The following is a 21,068-nucleotide window of genomic DNA, read 5'->3' as shown; positions in this document are numbered from 1 at the left end:
AAGGTGACATAGCGGCCCTCCTGACGGAGATAAAGAATATGGGGGCCAACATAGGCGGCAAAATTGACAAAATCACCCAACGCATAGATAAGATTGAGGACAGGTTGGAGGGGGTAGAAAACAATCAAGCCTCCATAGATACATTGCAAACACAACTCGAACACAGGATCACGGATCTCGAACAGCGGGAAGAGGAATACAGACTTAAGATGGATGATCTGGAAAATCGGGAGAGGCGGAACAATTTACGCTTTTTTGGGATCCCGCAACAGGATGGGGAGACAGAGGAGAGCCTGAAAGCAACACTTCATGATATCATCAAAATCTTGGCGGCAGATGAGATTGATGAACCAAGAACAGAACGGATGGACCACCAGAAGGCCCGAGATCGGTCCTCGCCCGCTTTCACAGATACCAGGACAAAGCAAAGATTCTCGAGAAGGCAAGGCGTGGAGGCGTGATCACTCAACGGTGCCCAGGTCACCATATATCAAGACCCATCTGCCATGACATTGGCGCTGAGAAGGGTGTGTGGTCCCCTGACAAAATGGTTGAAAGAGCGGGACACCCGATATCAGTGGGGATACCCCTTCTCGCTCTCTTTCGAACATGATGGCACGAGAATCAGACTACAGTCGGAGAGGGAAATAAAGGCCTGCATCTCAAAGGGAGGATGAAAACACTCCAAGAAACGAAGGCCGAGATTGGAAACTCCGTGGACCTAAGAGGCGGAGAGACAAAGGGTCAAGAAAGTTTCGGGGAGGTAACAACACCCCGGAGGGGGACAAGTGAGCAAGATCAGTGGCAGCTACCTTGTTACCGAGTATGTTTGAGATGAGGGCCGCTTTCGGCCCAACGCTAAAGTTATTTTTGATGGTTGTAAGTTGGGGTGAAAGGGGGGGTTGGGCCTCAGATTTATGTGGCATTTATTGTTAATTAAAGGACCGCGCGACGATGGTCCCTACTGGTGGTTCGCTGCTAGTTTAGTGAATCCAACTGGACCTGCTCGGACGCCGACGTATTGGGGGGGGGGGGTGGGAGGGAAAGGGAGGGATCTGCAAGACAAGGGGGAAGGTACAACTATTACAGAACTTTTACTCGCTGCTGGGATGGGAAAGACTAAGATTGGTTGAGGGTACGGAACACAAGATACGGTGAATCATTGTTGTGAATATCGCATTGTCATATACTGATGGCCACTTCTGATGCAAGCATACGAGGCCCCTTGAAAGTCGGGACGCTTAATGTCAAAGGCCTTAACTCACCTACCAAGAGGTTGTTAGTCCTACGGGAATTCCGAAGGGCTAATATTGATATCCTACTCTTACAAGAAACAAAGTATATGAAGGGGGAGGAGAGGTCTATTCTGGGGAAATGTTTCGGCATGGAGTTTTGGGGCTCGGGAGCATTGCGAAAAGGGGGAGTGGGAATCCTTATCAGAAAGGGACTTGATTTCCATGTCTCCAAAACCTGGTCAGATGCTGAAGGGCGAGCTTTGCTAGTTGTGGGGACTATTGGGAGGGTGGACGTAACGATTGCCACAATCTACTCTCCCAATGCAGGACAGCTCCGATTCCTCTCAAACTGTCCCCAAAATAATGTTGGAAGCCACCGGCCATATTATACTAGGCGGAGACTTCAATCTATGGGCAGATCAAGATTTAGATGAGGAAAGCGGGACGCCCAGACGTCGATGTTTCTGTGAGAGGAGAACGCAATGATTTTGCAAACCAGATGCAGGTCTATGCGCTAGTAGACGCATGGAGGAGGATGCATCCTGATGAAAGAAGGTATACATTTTATTCACTTCCACACAGTACTTTTACATCTACCTTTCACGAGAACTGAACACCACCTCACACTCCGGGATTACCCGGATAACTTGGTCCGACCACGACATGGTCACAGTCGATATACAGTGGGAACATCTACCAGTTAAGGGCGGGAAGTGGAAATTTAATGAGGCCCTATGGAGAGACCCCGTCTTCAAAGAGGAACTCGAAACAGAGATCAAAGAATACTTTAAAGCCAACGATAACGGGGAGGTCTCTAAACAGAGTGTGGGAGGCGGCCAAGGCAACCTGGAGAGGGATCCTCATACGAGAGGGGGCTCGGAAGAAAAGGGAAAGAACCCTTATTGAGAATGAGCTCTGGAGTGAAATATGTCATCTTGATAGAGAAGCTAGGATGGGGAACACCACGGACCCCGATAAGATCCAAGAGGCCAGGAAAAAACGGGAAGAACTCTGCCACCTAGAACATGGTCAGATAGCACGTAAGCTACACCTACTGAAGCAGAAATTTTATGAAAAGGGAGATAAGGCTGATGCGCGGCTAGACTCAGGATGCAGCGGGCAGAACGTAGGGTGAAAGATTACAGACCAAACCCCTGACCAGGCACAACCTATGCCCCCATCCCAGAATTGTTTGCAAATTTCTACGAGTCCCTATATACTTCAGAAGTAGACCCACACTCACAAGAGATCGACAGCTACTTCGCTAGCATTGCTCTTCCGAAAGTTGCAAGCGCTGACTCGGCCCATCTTGAATCCCCCATAACTGAAGACGAACTACACGAGGCGATCAAACGACTTACACTGGGCAAATCCCCTGGCGAAGACGGATTCACTGCCGGCTTCTATAAAACCTTTTGTACCCTCCGGGCTCCATTCGTGACCACCCCATTTAATGAAATCCTTGACACAGGGATTGTCCCCGACTCATTCGCCCGAGCACTCCTATCAGTCATTCCCAAGGAGGGCAGAGACCCCAAATGTTGCGGATCATACCGCCCCATATCCTTGCTCAACCTTGATGCCAAACTTTACACAAGAGTCCTGGCAGCCAGGCTAGAGGTCCACATGCTCCATCTCGTCCATCCCGACCAGATAGGGTTCATAGGGATAGGACGACAGGGTGCAGACACCATGAGAAAGACTCTCCATTTGGTTGAAGCCTCCCAAACTATGTGCAATGATCCTGCCTTACTCTCCATTGATGCTGAAAAAGCCTTCGATCGAGTGGAATGGGGCTTCCTTGCCGCAGTCCTCCGTGCTGTGGGAATAGGGCCGAAATTTAGAAGGGGGATAAAAGCAATCTACACCGCTCCGAAAGCCTCAGTGTCCGTCAATGGGGAATACTCGAGATGGTTCGAGCTGAAACGTGGTACCCGGCAGGGATGCCCCCTATCGGCCATCCTCTTCGCCCTCTCCTTAGAACCCCTGGACCAAAAAATGCAACAGGATACTCAACAGGCATACGTCTGGGGGACGAGGAATACAAAGCAGCGCTATATGCCGATGACCTACTCCTTCATGCGACGAACCCCACTACCTCCATTCCCAGGGCTTTGTACCTCTTAGACGAATACGGCCAAGTATCTGGGTTCACGGTTAAATCTAAATCCATCCTTTTCCCCTTACAGGGATCAATGGATACAAACGCGGAAAGATAGCAGTCCCTGGGCTTTATGATTGAACACGAAAAAATGAAGTACTTAGGCATACATGTCACGTCACAAGATCACTAAAAGATTTATATGAAGCCAATTTCCCAGCGCTCCTCCAAAAATTTCACACAGACCTTGCCCAATGGGATAACCTAACCATATCCTGGCTGGGGTGTTTAAATGCGATAAAAATGACCTGTCTCCCGAGATTTTTATACCCCTTTCAAATGCTCCCCATTCAGATGCCACGTCAATTCTTTGCAGAAGTCAAGAAAGCGATATTAAAATTCCTATGGCAAGGGAATTGCGTACTCCAATTTGACATTACCAAAAGACAAGGGTGGAGTGGGTCTCCCAGACATCCAAAAATATTACGAGGCAGCCCAATTACGTATCCTTATTCCCCATCTTCGTAACCAAAAAACACCCCAGTGAATTGCTATGGACAATCACTACCTGTCCCCGGCAACAATCTCCGAATGGCTATGGTCCCCTAGGAAGAGGGTACTGAAAAGATCTAAGACACACCCGATGTTTGTAACCATATGGGATATATGGCGAGAGAGTAGGGATATGGAAATTATTACCACATGGCCATCGCCATTAAGTCACCTCTGGTCACCGGGCATGAATGACCAGATCCCCAATGTGGAAAGGTTTGAAGCTTGGTATGAGGCAGGCCTGGAGAGGGTGGGACAACTCCTGAAGGACTCCTTCATTGCACTCCCTGAACTAGAGGAGGCATTCGGAATAGGCACACTCTGCATTCCACTTTCTGCAGATCAAGGGTGCATTGTCAAAACCAGAATGGAGGGAAAAGCTGAGCAGGGACCTTACCCCGTTTGAAACCATACTCGACTCCAGGACGGAAACGAAAGGGTTAATATCTGCCTTGTATAAAACACTGCATCAGTCATATAGTCCAATGTGTTGGCGGGGATGTGGGTCTGCGGCAGATTACTGGCACATGTGGTGGGGTGGTCCTCAGGTCAAAATATACTGGAATGAAGTCCTAGGTTGGATTAAGGATCTAGACGGGATCCAACGAACAGCGGACCCCTACTTGATCTTGTTTGGTCTCGAGAGGAACGAGGATGAATTGAGAAGGGTCACGGACATAGCTGCACCACTGTTACTAGCCGCGAGAGCTCTATTGACCCCGAAATGGAAATCCCCTGTAAACCCCACAGAAAAAGAATGGGTTAATGTGACCTCCAATATGTGTATACACGGGAAAGCCACGCAATGCGACATCTTATGGTTAGAGTTTGTCAACAAATATATGCCCGGAACAGCCCACCAACGCCTAGCGAATGACCAATGCCATGAGTAGTGAAACATAACCTCCCGAACAAGGTAGGCCTCAAGGTCTGACAAACCTATTAACCAATCCGCCAAACGCTAGACAGTACATGCCATAGCGGCAGCTTATAAAGTCTTGTGGGGTGGAGAGAGGGAGGGAGGGGAATGGAAGAACGACCAATGCTTATTGACATTGTAAAGGGGAGTTAACTGTTGATGGAACGAAATTCAAGAATTTCGCTTATATTTGAAACTAAATCTCAACCGCGCTTTCTATTTGACTGTAATACCTGCTTTGTTATAATCGTTTACTTTGGTTGTATAAGCTGTAATCTGTTTGATATAAACTCCAATAAAATTAAGTTTAAGGCCCCAGTTACTGCAGCCTCCCCCCCCCCCCGAAATTGCTGTCTATGCTTGGACAGTACCGAAATGAATAACCCCACACCTCTCCATAAAGATGCTGGCCAGTTTCTTTTCAGTGCAGCACACAACATGCATACACAGTCTGGGCAGACTGCCCAGACCATGACAGGCACCAGAGCCTCCAGATAAACCACTACAGTCACAAGATCATCTCGAACATTGTCAAGAAAGAGAACCGCTATGTGGCATGGCAGAGACCATATGCAGCCACAATTAACATGGAGCACTGCCAACTTACACCAGCACATGCTGTGGGCAAGCAGATGTGACAGGAGCACATAACATGCACTGCACCAAATATGTCACAGGGCGGTTCTCTGGCATGAAACCATGAGACACTAAAACTTGACCACTGCAGCATGGCCACACAAACATTTTCCAATACGAGGCACCACTACATCCGAAAGGCGGATCTGCAAGGCAAAATGGAACAGGGCTTTTTATATTCCTCTATGTATTCTGACATCTGTAACACCTCTCAGACGGGGGAAGACAGAAGAGATTGGTACAAGGACTAAAGGGAGAAAGAAGGGGTTGGGGTGGCGGAAGGAATATAGCTGGCGACAGGAAACAAGGTGGTGTGAGTTGTTCAGGTGAGGTCAGGAAGAGGTAGCACACTAATAGACGAGCAGGAGGAAGGACAGAGGACAGGAGTATGAAGGCGATTTGCATAGAAGGCGAGGTATTGGTTGGTGAGAGCAAGTGGTATTGTGTGTGTTTGTAAGGTAGGCGAGTTAGTGAAAGTAGAGCATGAGTAAAAGGGGTTCATGTTGCACACGCTGTATTACTAATTGGGGTGGGGGCAAACTGGGTGCCATGTTGCAATTTCATATGTATCAAAGTGCAGTTAATTATGGATGGGATGTTACTTTTAGTGTTACTGTTGTCTAAAATTGATATAGGTTAGTTTGCGCGCACAGAAACATAACATTTTAAAAACACACGAAAATGTAAAAACATACATGCACATTAAACAAATACATGGGGAATTCATGAATGTCCATATAGTGGGCTTTTACAAATGAATCTAACCACGGTAGTCAGGGGCTGCTTTGCAAAGTGAACTTTGAAACTGGTTCTGTGAGGCTCTAGAAGCTAGGGGATGGGTGATTGAGTGACTTCAAAACCTTTGTGGTCAGCATAGCTGCATGCTTAGAAAGTAGTTCTCTCCTGGTGCCTGAGCGTGTGACAGAAGGGGTATAGTTATTTATTTTGGCCAGCAGTGAAGGGCAGGGTAGCCAATGAAATGCGCAAGGCTACCCAAGAGTTTCAATTGTGCAATAAAATATCAGTTTTGTAATTGGAAAAGGTCAATGGTACAGTGACATGGAGATTGATATAGTATCACTAACTGAAAGTGAAATTCTTTACCTAGCCTTCTATCGGTTGAAATATTTACGCAAACCATGTACAAATTAAAGCAGTTAAGGCTGAAAAGCTTAGGCCAGTTATTGCTAGTAATGAATGTTTCAATACCACTGTTTAACCATGTGCTGATGTCATGACCTACCACGGACGAATCCTAAGAAGAGTTTGTACTACATACGTTCTGAAGATGTCAATTAAGATAAAAAAAGGCCAATGAAAATGTAGGAATTGGCCAAAGATGGCGTTTCTTTTTTTAAGAGGTTTTTGTCCAACCATACGTGGGGGGGTGGATTGTAATAAAGTATCTGGGAGTGTTAACTGTTGCAAAAATGTATATAAGACATGCACTGATGGGGTTTGTTGAGACTTGGGTTAGTTTGGACCTACAACACCATCTAACTGCTCCCCGGATAATTGTACAATAAAACTTGCTTTATGTAGACAGCATGCACACGTTCAAGTGGTGGACCCGGTTTGAGCTGAGGTAATGCAGGATCTGTCCCCATAAAAGCAAAGTGAATGAATAGAAGATGGGTTGGAGGAGTAGGAGTAACATTGTAGGGTGGAGATCGTTTGTAGAGACATCAGGCAGACAGATGAGAAACATATAGGGAGGAGTGAGAGAAAAGAGATTGTTTTGCTATCTGGATGAGGGTGTTCCAGTGGAGTGGGGCTACTAATGAGGAGAAACTTTGGGCTACGGATGGAGAGAGGAGGACTCAACTTCTCCAAGAGAGAAAGAATGCAGGGAGATGCAGTCAGCAAGGAGGGGAGGGCAAGACCATGGATTGGTTTGAAGGGCAACAAGGGAATTTAAACAGCAATTCTGCATTGAGATCAACCTCAACTGCAGTGTGAAGATGTAGGGGATGTTCAGGGTAGGTTACAGAAGGTGCGAGTAATAAAGTGCAGCGTTTTGTAAATGGTATAAAAAGGAGTAGAGTAAGGATTACGCTCAAGCATTAATCAAGTTTATCTAGCTCACGAGCAGAGCGAGTTGCAGTTACTGTTGAGGAATCATTTTTCCAATATTGAGGTTGGTTTTCACAGACCTGGTATTAGCCGTAATAAACTGTTGAAGTCCTGTGTGACTGTCAAATGGGACCCCAGAGTTGCAAGCCTTGGGTGAAAGGGATGATGGGTAGGATTACCATTGAAGGCAGGGAGAAATAGAAATCCTTAATACATTCTGGATCATGCAGCATAATGCCATCTAGTGACCAATGGCTGTGAGGCAACAGGTAATATTTTGAGAGATGGCAGGGGTGAAGGACGGAAAGAATAATATCTGGATGTCATAGGCAAAAAGTTGTCAATGAAAGCCAAAGGAGCTTGCCCACAGGGAGGCAGTGTAGAGCATTAAGAGGGAGTGGACCAGGCACAGTTTCTTGGGGTACACCAGAGGAAGGGGAAGGTGTTCGTATGAAAGGTAGGATGCAACCTATCACTTTATGCTAAGGGAGTAGGAGTAGAATGGAGATGTAGATTAGGTATAATGTGGTACTTTAGAGTATTGCATGCAACTAAAAAATAAAGAAAGAATTAAAAAAAGTATTACACGATGTGAAATGAACCCTGGGAGCAGACTTGGGAGACAAAACTATTATGCTGTACAGGAAAGAAAGTCTAGCCAAACCCAATCAAAGAGCAGAAAGACAGTCAGGAGGGGTGAGAGTGGTCTAGGACTAAAGTGAGACACACGGAGCACTCCAATAATTCCACTTAGACAAATGTACTTAAATATACACACACTATGCAATGAAACCACAAAAAAAAAAATACATGTAAACGTTCACTATTATGATAGACAGAAAAACATTGGATTCAAAACCAGTGCAATACAGGTAGGTAATCCGATTCAGAAACAAGAGCAAAGCTACAATAATTCTTTACTTACTACATCCAGCCCCAAGATGGAATGGGACCTACTGCCCTAAGCCTAGAGTCAGTTTCAAAATATACACTTTTCAGGTAGATTTGCTATTGGATAATGCAAGTGGTTGTGATTCAGAGGTCCAAAAGTTAAGAAAAGTTGATGTTAGTAAAAAAAAGGTGCATCATTATAAAAGATCTTGTGCATCAGGCAAAGTGCCGTAAACATGACCCGTTGAGCAACAGGAAACCAGTGCATGAAGACAGTGCAGATTAATTAAGGTCTCTGCCGATTCTAAAAAGGCCACCAGTGAATAGGGACGTGCGATCCCTCGCTCCGACCCGGGCCGAAAAGCAAAGCAAGCCCTTTCATATATTCTGGAGTTGGGCTAGTCACCACAATAAATGCTGTCTGCAGCAGTGGAAGATTATGGGTACAGATCGCCACCCTCCCTTTTGTAACCGTGTGAAGATCTTCACAGACAAAGGGAAAAGGGCCTAGCCCTGATGCACAGAATGCGGCAGCCCGACCGTGATGGAAGCAGTGTCCCGGGAAGGTCTTGTGGAATAAGGTGCATCTTCGTGACACCAGCCTGCCTAGACGTGTGTTCGCAGAGGAAAATAAGAATAGCGCTTCTTACAGCTGGTAAAGGACACAGCAGACTCAGTAGCATTGATGCATGTAAAGGGGCCGTATTAAGAGTGGTCCTACTGCAAATCTGAAATTTCTATAGGAGCGAAACTTGCAGATAATTTCGGAGGAGTTGGAGGACTGAGGAATCTTGCATCATCTCCGATCCCTGGTCATAAAAAGGAAGTGCCCTCCCGAAAGAGTGATCCCTGAGGGGGTGATTACGATAGTGCCGTGAGAGCAGATAGTACAAGGTACATGTGATATGCAACACTATACGAGCTAAAGGCCCTCCGGCTGTGGATTAGCAGCCTCCAGTGTGAATTGGAGGTAGAAGTGCCTTTGTATGCGATCGCCTGACCTAATGCTGGTAGGGTGTTAAAATGGAGTGATCACAACAGGAATCTGCAGAGACTACTCCCGATTGGAGTAGTGGGCACACAGGACTGTGGAGGAACATTCCTCTGGTGGTACAGAGGGATCTGGCGGGTGACGAACCCCAGGGAAACAAAACAGATATAACCACACTTGTAGTGGAGGTTCCCACTGTCAGGAAAAACCCCAGCAAGTGGAAAAGCAGGAAAGGAGTGTTGAGGTCTGCATGCCACAGAGGTGAGGTAAATGCTTTGGAAGGAAAGAGGGGCGGTTGCTGGATGGCTCTACATTAGGGAGGCCTGGAGCATTGAGGTGGTGGAATAAGGCAACTGACAGGAGAGGGAGGTGAAGGACGTGGTAAGGCTTGTCGGTCTATTACTTGTAGGGTTTTTACTTACGTGACTGGAAATTGATACTGGCAGTGAAGCAGAAGATGTAAGCTAATTTTGGACAGGAATTGGCGTAAAGTTACCACAACTATAGGTGAATTATATTACTCCAGAATGAATATTAAAAGGTTATAAACGCTAGCCACTAGCGCCACGCAAAGTTCCTACAAGTGAAACGTACTCGATACAGACTGAAATCACTGCTGAACCACATCAGCATCATTGAGAGCGAGTGTCCACAGTTTATCGGGCCCCAATGCCAAAATCAAAAGACAATAGTACCCAGGCTAAACTGAGGCAACCGCAGGTGGAACAGGAGGGATTGCTCGAGAGGTGCTGGAAACAAAGTGGGGAACGCTTTCAGGCTTAAGTAAAGAGAGCATAGTGGGGGAGAAGAGAAAACAATATAATAAACTATGGAATCCTGTGAAATGGCTTTTAATAAAGAGAGCCTCAAAGAATGCCTAAAAGAGGTGTAAGGGAGACTTGCAGATCATTTTCAGCTGCAATTTTCTTTAAGAGGAATTGAGATCCTTCTTGACGGAAGTGAAGGGGGAATTAAAAGAGCTGGGTGGAAGAGTCGACACCACAGGCCCGACAGACATCGGAAGAGGGCCGACAAAATAGTGAACTTTTGGAACATTTGGAAAGAGTTTCACATAATTTAGAACTGCAAACCGAAGACTTGGAGAACAGATCAAAGAGATCCAATATCCGTATTAGAAGGTTTAAGTGAGAATTCTAGATACCGACTTGAAAATTACGATTCAACAAGGTTTTGGTAGTTTGCTAACTGAAATTCAACTAAAGGATATAGGGATTGATCTGATCCATAGGGTGTGCCCAAGAAGGAGAGAAACAGGCACTAGACCCAGGGATGTTGCGGCAGTCACATCTTCATATGTTGTGAAAGAAAATATTTTTATGGGCAGCAAGAGCAGTTGGAGAGGTGGCAATCAACGGGATGCAAATTCAGTTTTACCAAGACTTGGCGTTAGTGACACTCCAGCAGCTAAGAGAAAGCAAAACAGATTTTGTATAAATGGACCTTTCCATTAGGGCTGCCATTTACCCTGGAAAGGGTGCAACATCGCATAACCACGTGTTCTGAAGAACTGGCATTGCTTAACATTGAGGAAGAAGTGGGACACGAAGACACAAGTGGGGCCTTCCACTCCACCAGGGACGCGACGATGTGAATGGTCAGTCGTTAAAGGAAAGAAAGGGGTACGCGGAGCAAACTTGAAGGGTCCCCGAGGCACGGTGGAGGCGCATAAGGGTGTGGTAAGGTGCCTCCTAGAGGTAGATGTGTACATTGCATAAAGATTTGGCGAAACAAAGCGCCGAGAGTGGCATTTCACATTTTAACAGCTTCTGGGGGAGTGGGATAGCCGCATTTTGAAAAACATTACAAGGCTGCACAGCTAAGGGTACTCAGAGAATGGTTCATTGGGGATACTAAGAAATTATGGGTACAAATGGATCGGGCTGTAGCTGGATGCCCACTCGAAGGGGTATTGTGGATGAACAGCAAGGACATACCTTCCAATACACAGGCTAGTCAAGTATTCTGTAGTTTTGAATGTATGGGATCGCTTAGTAGACAAAGGCGCTCTTTGTACACGTCCGTCACCCTTTAGTCCACTGTTTGAGAACCCACAATTTTACCCAGGGAAGGTGAAGGGATCGTTTAAGCAATGGCGGAGCGGGCTGTACGAAGATGGGAGATATGGTACAGGGAGCGGTCATTTATTCGTTTGAAGAATGTAAACAAAGAATGCGGCTAGCGGAAAGAGATTGTTTGGAAGATTACCAATTGCAACATTGGCTAGCCATGCCAGGGGAATGGGAAGCCGCGGGGAGAGCTTACTTCATTTGAAGAATTTACCACCACACACACTCAGGGACCAGACACATCGTTTCGAAGTTGTACTCAATATTGTTGGAGGGGGAAGGGACAGACTTGGTGGTTCAGGCGCAAATGGGGGGGGGGACCACTGGCAATACACCTACCGAGGGAATATTGGGAACACCTGTGGAAAAACAGCCCCAAATTGACGAGATATATCCAGATAAGAGAGGCATGTATAGGGTCCTGTACCAATGGCACTTCACTCCTTTTCTTCAGAGGAATGTTGGCGTATGTGCGGAGCATGGGGCGATTGGCAGCATGTTAGGTGGGATTGCCCAATATTGAAAAACTTTTGGGAGGCGGTCACGAAACAGATTACAAACTCCTTCCCTCCAGTAGAAACTTGGACACCTAAAGTGTGGATGTGTGGTATGTTCGACCCGGTAAATAACCTACCTACTAAGATGCAGAGCAAGGCTTTAGGTTAATGGTTATAGCTGCATGGTTGGTTGTTTCAACAGCTTGGAAACAGAAGAATCCGCAGGGGTTCGGGAATGTTGGTTAAATTGTGGGGGTTCATGGAATAGATGGGGGGGATAAAGAGGTTTGTTTGAAAAATGCTAATAAAAGATATTAAAAAATAAAGTCCATGCGACTCAGATGAAAAAAAGCCTTGCAGAGGCGGTCTGGATAATCTGAAATCCGTGGAAAGACTGTTTGGGTAAACCCAGATAGCTTGAATGAAAAGCATCCAGAAACCTCTTGAGAGCGAAGTTGGAAGAAACAAGAATTGACCACGAGGCCACTTTATTCTCTCCAGAGAATAAAGAGTCAAGCCAAACACAGATTCCAGGCATTTGACATAGGGGATTGGGCAATCTCCCAGTTCCTCCGGCCAGTGCTGGTCAAAAACAGGCCCTAGTGCCCGAGCACCTTCCATTGCTTCCGATATCTTATAGCAAGAAAGGGCAGAACAACATTTATGCTTTATGGGCATTAAACTGGCCACTCTTGTCACAAAAGGACAAAGACTTCTGAAGAGCAGGCTACCGCAGGAAGCCCCTAGGGAGCGAAGCTGGCTTATTCCAATGACAGTCACCAGAGTCAGGCAGCAACAGGCGATCTTCAGTTGGCAAACAAAAGGAGGCGGCCCGGCAAGACTTCCATTGAACTGGAAGGCTGAAAATGCATGAGAGGGCTTCTTGTAGCACATGTTGAAGATCCTTCAAGTTAAAAAGGATGCACTTGGAATGGAGACGGCTGCAGCAAAGTAGACCAGTAGTGAGCTGGTCAGTCCACTGGTCCATGGATGCTTCTGAAGGCTCTGCAAGCACAGATCCTTCAGCAGGGGTCGAGAATGGTTGTTCCCACCGGTCCAGGGGGGTGGAGCATCGAAGAGTGCCTTTAGATCAGGACAGAGGAGTTCGGCCGTGGTTGGGGGCAATGCTGGTTAGCTGCAGTCGTCGTCATTGGGTCATCAGCGGCCTGCACTACTTCATAGGTTGGCTCCAATGATCATCTGTGTAAAGGCTGCAGGAGTGCTCTTTTGTCCAGGTCCACCAATGGTAAGGATCTGCACCATTTAAACTGGTAGTGGCTAGCTAATCATGGATAGCCCAAAGACAGACCTGGGGGTTGGGGGGGGGGGGGGGCGGTGGTCTAATGTGGATTGGGATCAGTGAGAGAGACACACAAACACACCCCTACTTTGCTTAGGAAAGCAGCTGCTTTCCTCTGTAAAGGGCATTCCATAAATGGCAATTCCAGACTAAGAGGGCAGAAACGCCAAAGGACAGGTGAAAAAGGTCATGGCCATCTCAGAGTATATGGTATTCTTTATGGCATTATGCAGTAAAATGCCAACGTGCACATGTTAAGTTTTAAAAAACGGTACAATAATATCTGCTGCCACCAGCCCATCCTGGACACATTACATTTGTAACGACAAAATTACAACAACAACAAACAAAAAAAAAAGAAGTTATAAAGGACACCAAGTATCCTAACCACACTTACTGCAAGCCGATGAGTCTCCTAGTGCTGATCTTATGGATTGGCCAGTTTCCCCATAGAAATTAGCACAATGCAAGGAAGGTAAAGCAGAAGGCTTTACTTCCCTCCAAATAGTCAGGTCAGGAGTCAAAGCAAAAAGTCTATGGGAGGAAAGAAGCACAAAGAGCGCCTTTATCTGCACAATTAACAAATGCACTCCTGTAGACAATAGTGCATCACTGGCAATATTAGAAATATAATAGAATTATGGGAACCATAAAGGACGGCACAAGAGGAAAGTCACATTTTCATCACACTCCAATCCTAGCAAATAAACACCTGTAGTGCGGGTAGTCCTAAAGTAACAGAATAACTGCTTTCTCAATAATATTAGTACATGTATTTTAATACTAACCTCTTTGTGCTCAGCAGAGTTGGACTCCCAGAATCTCTGAACCTTGTTGAAGGTGACATTGGTGCAGTCAGTAAGACCGCTCAGGAAGGTCGCCCCAGATTTTTCTGTTATTGCCATTTCATTCTCTTCTGCCTCCATGATGAGTTGGGATCCTTCTTTTTTCCTCTCCTTGGATACAGGCCCAGATTGAAGATCATTGTGGATTTTTAAAGCATCTACTGTCAGGTTACTTTTCTCTACAAAAACAAGCCAATACAATGTAAAGTTAGGGAAGAAACCCTTGTGCAAATAGGATATTTATTAACCAAGCCCCTTTCGCATGCGTCGTGCTAAACACATGCAGCATCCATTCCAACAGTAGTTTTCAGGAACAGCCTATTCAGGTGATCTATACATTCGAGTCACCAATGTACTGTATTCAATTACAAATAAACCTTTGCCTTCATTTAATATTTTGAAAAACCCTTCATTACGAATGACTTACTAGTATGCAATGCATGACATCAGCCCTGGAAAAAAGCCCTCGGAAGGTGCAGAGTAGCAGACAGAACATAATCTGCTAAGTTAGGTTCACAGCAACTGTGCATGGAGCAGAGTTTTAAATTAGCCAAGAAGATTACACCTTTGGAGCTACTGTTCCATGGAACGACTGGTTAGCATTGAAAATTAATGGGGTGTTTATCTGGTGAGACTGCCTAAGAGTTAGAACCTAGAACTGTTCTCAGGACATCCTTCTGAGAAAGAAGTTCCATGGAAAGAAGCTCAGAACTTCCCTAAGAAAAGAATCCTGTCGAGGATAGAGGGATTGGGGAAATGTCTGGAGCTATCCTGCTAGAGGATATAGAACACCCATATGAGGTTTGGGACCAATGAAATGAGCTCCTTGCTTTTTATGTGCATGGTAAAGAAGCATTAAAGAAGCTGTAAGGGCCAATCAGAACCGCACATTTTACCAGCATCATGGAGGCGAAAGGCAGATGGTCCTGGAGGCAGTCTTGGTTCCAACACCAATACTTTCTTTTATTGAAAACAAGAAAAACTTGACCGTTCCTACATTGCATTTGAAAAGGTTATCCAATTATGGCCAGGTCTGCATTTAGATCATCCAATGTTAAAGAGAATCAAGTATTTACTCGTCAACGGAGCAATGTGCGTGTATACGTTATCAACACATGCTCGTTGGCACTTTTATGAAGGATGTGCAAGTGATTCCCTTTACCTAAAATGGAAACTGTATGCAGAACCAAATTGTATGTACAATATTATTCTATTTTCTCTTTTTGACTCATTATACAAAAATACAAATTACCTTGACGGATTGAAGTCTGAATTATTGCTTCATTACTATTTGCTTTCATAGCACATTGCAGTCCGTTATAAATAGGGCTCACAGTTTCCTGTGTTGGCTATCCGTTAACCTTCTCATTTATTTGGAGAAAAAGGAACAAAAAGCCGAAATTCAGGATGTTCCCATTAGCTCTTTTGGCTGTTAATGATGCCTTGTAGGCCAATAGCTGTGCAAAGCAACACCATTGGAACTTTAAACAAAGTGGTGCATTTCCTTTTAAATTTGTTAGAAGGGCTACAGAAGTGTTTATCAGAATAAGGATCATCGGTTTGTTTTTAAGATGAAAAAGGATCTTGCTCCATTTTTATTTTGAATCAATGATATCTGTGATATTTGCGGCCTGATATTGGACAGTGACTTTCATAATTAAGGATATGAAAGAGGGGGTGCAGGGGGGAGTGGGGCAAAGCTGATACGGGAAGGCTCAACGCTCATATGGGCTGGAGTTACAACCAAGTGGAAGCATGATGGTTCTGTAAACAACAATCTTACCACGTTGCATAAAAATTGAACCGCCAAAACTCCACTTTTCTCTTTCTGCTATAGAACTAAGTAAAGATAACGAGACCAATCAGTATGATGGAGACTACTCCTGGGATAGTGAGCCTGATCTGACAAATGCTGATGTGTACACAACCACAGAACCTACCTCACAAGGCACTGTAATACACTTTTATACTAACACTAAGTACACAAGAAACTCCAGCAACACAGTCCTGGCAAGTTGCTAGCGAATTCAGTGACGCAACATGGGCAGATGTCTTCCCCATAAATTACAAGAGAGTGAAAATGATAATACAGGGAAGGGGGGGTGGGGGGGGAGATGGAAAGGGGGGGAGGGAGGGAAAAGATATGATGTTTACCATGGCCTGGGGTTAGACGAAATTGAAGACCCTCGCCACCCAGATCAGTCAAACAAGTGGTACTCTGACATGAGTGCAACAGCAAAACAAGCCACAAACGAGAGCTGCTATGTCTGCTCTCTCATACCGCACACTTCAGGCGCACCTAAGATACGTATACCTCAAGAAGTGCCCTTGTCGGCTGCCCAATGCTTAATCAATCTTGTATTCGGAGCACCTTCCAGTCACACACAGTTACAATAGAAATGCTGCAGAACTAGAGAACCTACACGAGCAAGCTGCAAGGAATGATTTGCATCAAAGAACCATTTTTTGTTATCAAAGGGACAAGGTTCACAGAAAACAAGTGGCAAGACGAGGCAATCACATGTAAAGCAGAAGCATTACGAGGCTTAACTGAAGAAAACTCTCAATTGGTCAAAGAAACGTGTACTCCCGTCTGGTGCCAGCACATTGCAAAGCTCACATGGGTTACTGCACTTGAAAAACCCATCAAAACACAGTGAGAAATACCACACGAACTTTGTTTCCATGGCGAAGGGAAGGTACAAATGGGTTCCAATAGGAAATGCAACAAAATCATCATCATCATCATCATCATCATCCCAGATATGAAAAAGGCACAGCAGTGCTCATGGACATGTATTGGGTGTGGGGCAAGCAAGCTTTCCTGCATCTACCGGCATCATGGAAGGGTACATGCAGCCTGGCCACCCTGCACTCAGCGCTAATGGTAAACCCAGAAAGTCATATCCAAGAGGGGGCGGGGGCGAGAGGGGGGGAATTCGGCTGGCATATCAGCAGCAGGGGATTCGGCTGGCACATCAGCAGCACCCCAACCAACAGCAACAGAGCCTCATACGACATTCTGTCTAAAGATGAGCTACAAGACAGATTGTCCCGCAAAAAGAGATCAAACTATATCTCCAGTGAATCGTCCAAACTCCTCGCCGAGATTCCTGATAAATATAAATTGTTTAATTCAGCTGAAACATTCTTTACCTCCCTCCTGGCACCAGGACTTCAGGCGCAAGCAAACGCCAAATGGCTGCAGATCGTCCGCTGGGAACAGATCCAACTGGCCAATGACACTGAAGAAGGATTCAATGTGATCAAGGTGGAACTCCGCGCCTTGTGCCTAATGACAATGCAGAACCGGTACGTACCTTCTCACAGCAATGGACGGCGGCGTTTGCCGAAAAATCGGAGCGCATGCTCTACATTCGTACCTTCTGAAGATGCAGGGACCCTCTCCCAAGTCATCTCGGCAGTACACAACCTGGGGGGTGAGAGAAAGCGGAAGGAAGGAGGTAGAGAGCCAAGCAACTGGTTCGACAACATGTTCAACTGGATACCCTCGTAGTTCAGCATTATGATGAACATTTTTGTTCAGGGGTCATTTTTCTTTTGCTATTTTTCTGTGTGTGCCCGTTGGGCATACGATGCTGGGCAAAATCTATGCCTAGTTCAACACTGATGATGGTAACAATCGGCAAACCAACAACGGTAGCAACCATGATAGACGCGCAAATACAAACTGGGGAGTCAAACCCCCGTTTCACCCGGAGGAATAACTGTCAAATACAAGGTGTAAACCAAGACCTGAATTCACCCGATTACCCTGGGCCCTTCCCTTCTCTTTACTGTGTGCTGTGATGCCCCCCCCTATGGGCTTACCTTAATCTTTAGTAGGGTGTGCACTTCATCCTGCATTTGCAGGGGCGCGATTCACTCATGTGAGGTGCCAATGTCTGCAGGCTGAATTCAGATGCCAAACGCTGTTTTATGCCTTCACAGCTAGGCCGAGAGTTCAAGGCGCCAGTTTCTTCACTGGTTAGAAAGTCCTTCCCACAAGTGAACATTGCGCGGAGAATGTGGAGTGTCCAAAATGGTCTGTTTTGTCTTTGTTTGCTGGTATTTTTGTGGGCGAGTAGCGCTGCGTGTAGAAGCTAGCTGCCGGTAGGTGCGCGCAGTGCCTGCAATTCAAGCGCATGGTAATGTCGCTCCCTTTCCCTTGCAGGAGAAATTAGTGCTTTGAGTCTGGGGTCAGCACTACTGGAGACTTGGTGGTAAGGTAAGTTTGCACGGAGGCTTTTGGTAAGTATGTACCGCATAGAGAGAGAGCGCAGTGAAATAAGGGCGTTATTAGAGCGAGCTCAATGAATAATGTCTCTTTCTTACAGGCGTTTGAGCGCTCGTGCAACTAACCTGGATTCCAGTGTCGTGGGAAGATTCAGTGAGTATGCGCAGCATTACTGATGTGCGCGTGTTAACGCTGTTCTTCTTTGTTCTTATAGATGCCAGTGTAGAAGTCCCCTCTTGACTGGAGATAGCTGCGGCGTGGAGCAAGAGCCAAGTAAGCAGAAGCAGGCAAGCAGAAGCAGGATGATCCAGAGCAGGCAAGCAGAAGCAGGATGATCCAGAGCAGGCAAGCAGAAGCAGGATGATCCAGAGCAGGCAAGCAGAAGCAGGATGATCCAGAGCACGACAAGTGTGTTGCTGATACAGCTCACAGTAAGCAACACGAAGCACTGGAAGAATCTTGGGTGTGGCTTATATAGCAAGCCACACCCAAACACTAGAGATCTCATGAGTTATCATGCACTTCCTGTTGGCAACAGGAAGTGGTAACCAGGAAGTTACTACAAACAAACACTAGGAAGGAATGAAAGGAGGGATTTGTTATGGGTTATTTGTGTGCCTATGCCAGGCCTGCCAAGCCTCCACTCAGCTTGCCCCAACTACCTGCCTGATACTCATGACAGCGTGCACCATGATTGCTTTGATGTACCCAGACCCACCCCATGATCGAAGTTATCACACTGACCAAGACCCCTAAGCCTGGTAACTCCATATAAGTCATAATGAATGATGCTCTGATTTTATGCATGCAATTTATAGTTTCAGAAAAAGATTTACTTAAGCTTATATGATGGTCATTGTTTATTATATGTCTAGTGGTAGTTTTTTATGCTAGCTTAGTTAGTGTCTGCCCTGCTTCACCGAGACCTGACCCTCACCCCTCCTGGACACTGGCAGCCGGACCATGTGACACTCCCCCTCCCGCCAATGGAGCAACCAATCCGGATAAAACAGCACCCATAGCCATATATGTGTCAATGTTATTCACCCAATCCCAAGCATTTGTAGTCCCATATATTGTGATGTCAGCGAGGATGCTTCTTCCCTTCATAAGCCAATATCTTTGTATTGTTTGCCAGAGCTCTCTCGGGGCAGCAGAGTTCTCTGGATGCCAATCTTTATAAAGAAAACTTAACTCTTGCAACCTGTTCCCTTAGTCTCATTCCCCATTGGGGTGTTACATATTAATTTGTATTTGCATGTGTAAAACGGGGAGTGAGCCTTCACAACATAAAAGTAGTTTATATACAGTTTTAATGTAATCGCATACTCTAGAACCACATAAGACATGCCTGCTCGGTCTACATGCCAAGACTCTGGAAACCCCACCGCCCCCGTTCTCTTCCCTCACCCCCCCCCCTTCAATCAACACCAGACTTGCCCCCTCGCATCTACATTTCAGGAAGGAGCTAAAGATCTTCCTCTTCAGGGAATTGCTCCTCCCCAAAACCTAGATCCACACACTCTCTACTCCCCACCCTGCCTGAGACTGGGTGATCGGCTCCTCATTGTCTCCGCCCTGATTGTTTGTAGATCCCTTGCTGCCAAATTGCCCACACGCGCCCTCCTCTGTTATCTCCTTGCTTCCTTACATCTCTACCTCTCTCACGATATCCTTTCCCTATGATTTGAAACTAGATCTGAGCTCAATAATTACCCTATTATTATTAAGTTGCTTCAGGCTAGACCGCCACAACACAACATTTAGGCACATCTATATACAATACTAGGATTTGACAAAATAATTAATATTTCCTCCCAGCCCTACAGATAAGTGGTGTACCGGCCACTTTCTCCCCCTAAAAATAGACAAATACTCCCAAAAGAGAAATAACCAGGAGTACAAATACTCCCAATAAAAATTGGGACACATATGGCCTTGTGCCCCTGCTTTCACTCACATAGCTCCATGAATATGTTTAGACCAGCAGTGCACGTAGTGCCACAGTAAAAAACTGCTATTACTGCGTGATCGGAAGTATACATGTATCTTTTAATCAGTATGTATAACTAGGTGCAAAGAAATACATTACAAAAACAATTTCCGCATCAGATTTAAAACATTTTTAGTCACTTATAAAATACTCCCCTTGGGAAATGGACTTACATTTTTACTCCCTAAAAAATCATTTTACTCCCAACTTTAAAAAAAAAATGGGAGTAAAATACTTCTACTTCAAAATCTTATCTAGAGCAAGCCAGCAAGCACACAAGGCCTTACTCAGAACAGATGGGCTAAGAGTCCACTCTGGGGCACGGGCAGTGCATGACAGTCAAAGAGAACCACCCAAGAGGAAAGGCTAGCAAACCTCAAGTCCCAAATCAGAACTGGAAGTCATCCTCAAGCAATGGACCCCACCAGCCATCAGGACCCTACACAGGGGTAAAAAAATCCAAGTTGCAAGATACTAGCCAGGCATGAAAAGCCACTCATCCCCCTCATTCTCAAGCATGCAGTGCACAATTTCTTATTAGTCAAGAGAACTTCTCACTCGCTAATGGCTGTTGCAAATTATGAGGCCTGCCCTACACCAGATGTAGGAAGAGACACCCAAGTTACCATATCCCAGTCTGGCTGGATGGTAGGGCCAGAGTGTGGCAGACCGCGAGGACTGCCCAAAGGAAACGAGCCAAGGCCAAACCCC

General features: G+C 45.8%; 1 protein-coding gene across 1 annotated transcript in view; it reads right to left on the bottom strand.

Annotated features, from left to right (window-relative positions):
- The window catches only part of RRP12 (ribosomal RNA processing 12 homolog), a 1,372,062-nt gene that overhangs the window by 1,326,040 nt on the left and 24,954 nt on the right, over window positions 1-21,068 (bottom strand). The window contains exon 2 of the mRNA XM_069611582.1: window positions 14,071-14,306. Coding sequence (XP_069467683.1) covers window positions 14,071-14,306 — 236 coding nt within the window. The remainder of the gene's footprint in view (window positions 1-14,070; window positions 14,307-21,068) is intronic.

The sequence above is a fragment of the Ambystoma mexicanum genome, chromosome 8, assembly GCF_040938575.1.
Source record: "Ambystoma mexicanum isolate Mex_15411 chromosome 8, UKY_AmexF1_1, whole genome shotgun sequence".
NCBI classification, from domain to species: domain Eukaryota; kingdom Metazoa; phylum Chordata; class Amphibia; order Caudata; family Ambystomatidae; genus Ambystoma; species Ambystoma mexicanum.
The sequence above is the reverse complement of the archived record's forward strand: the minus strand, read 5'-3'. Positions and strand labels throughout refer to the sequence as shown.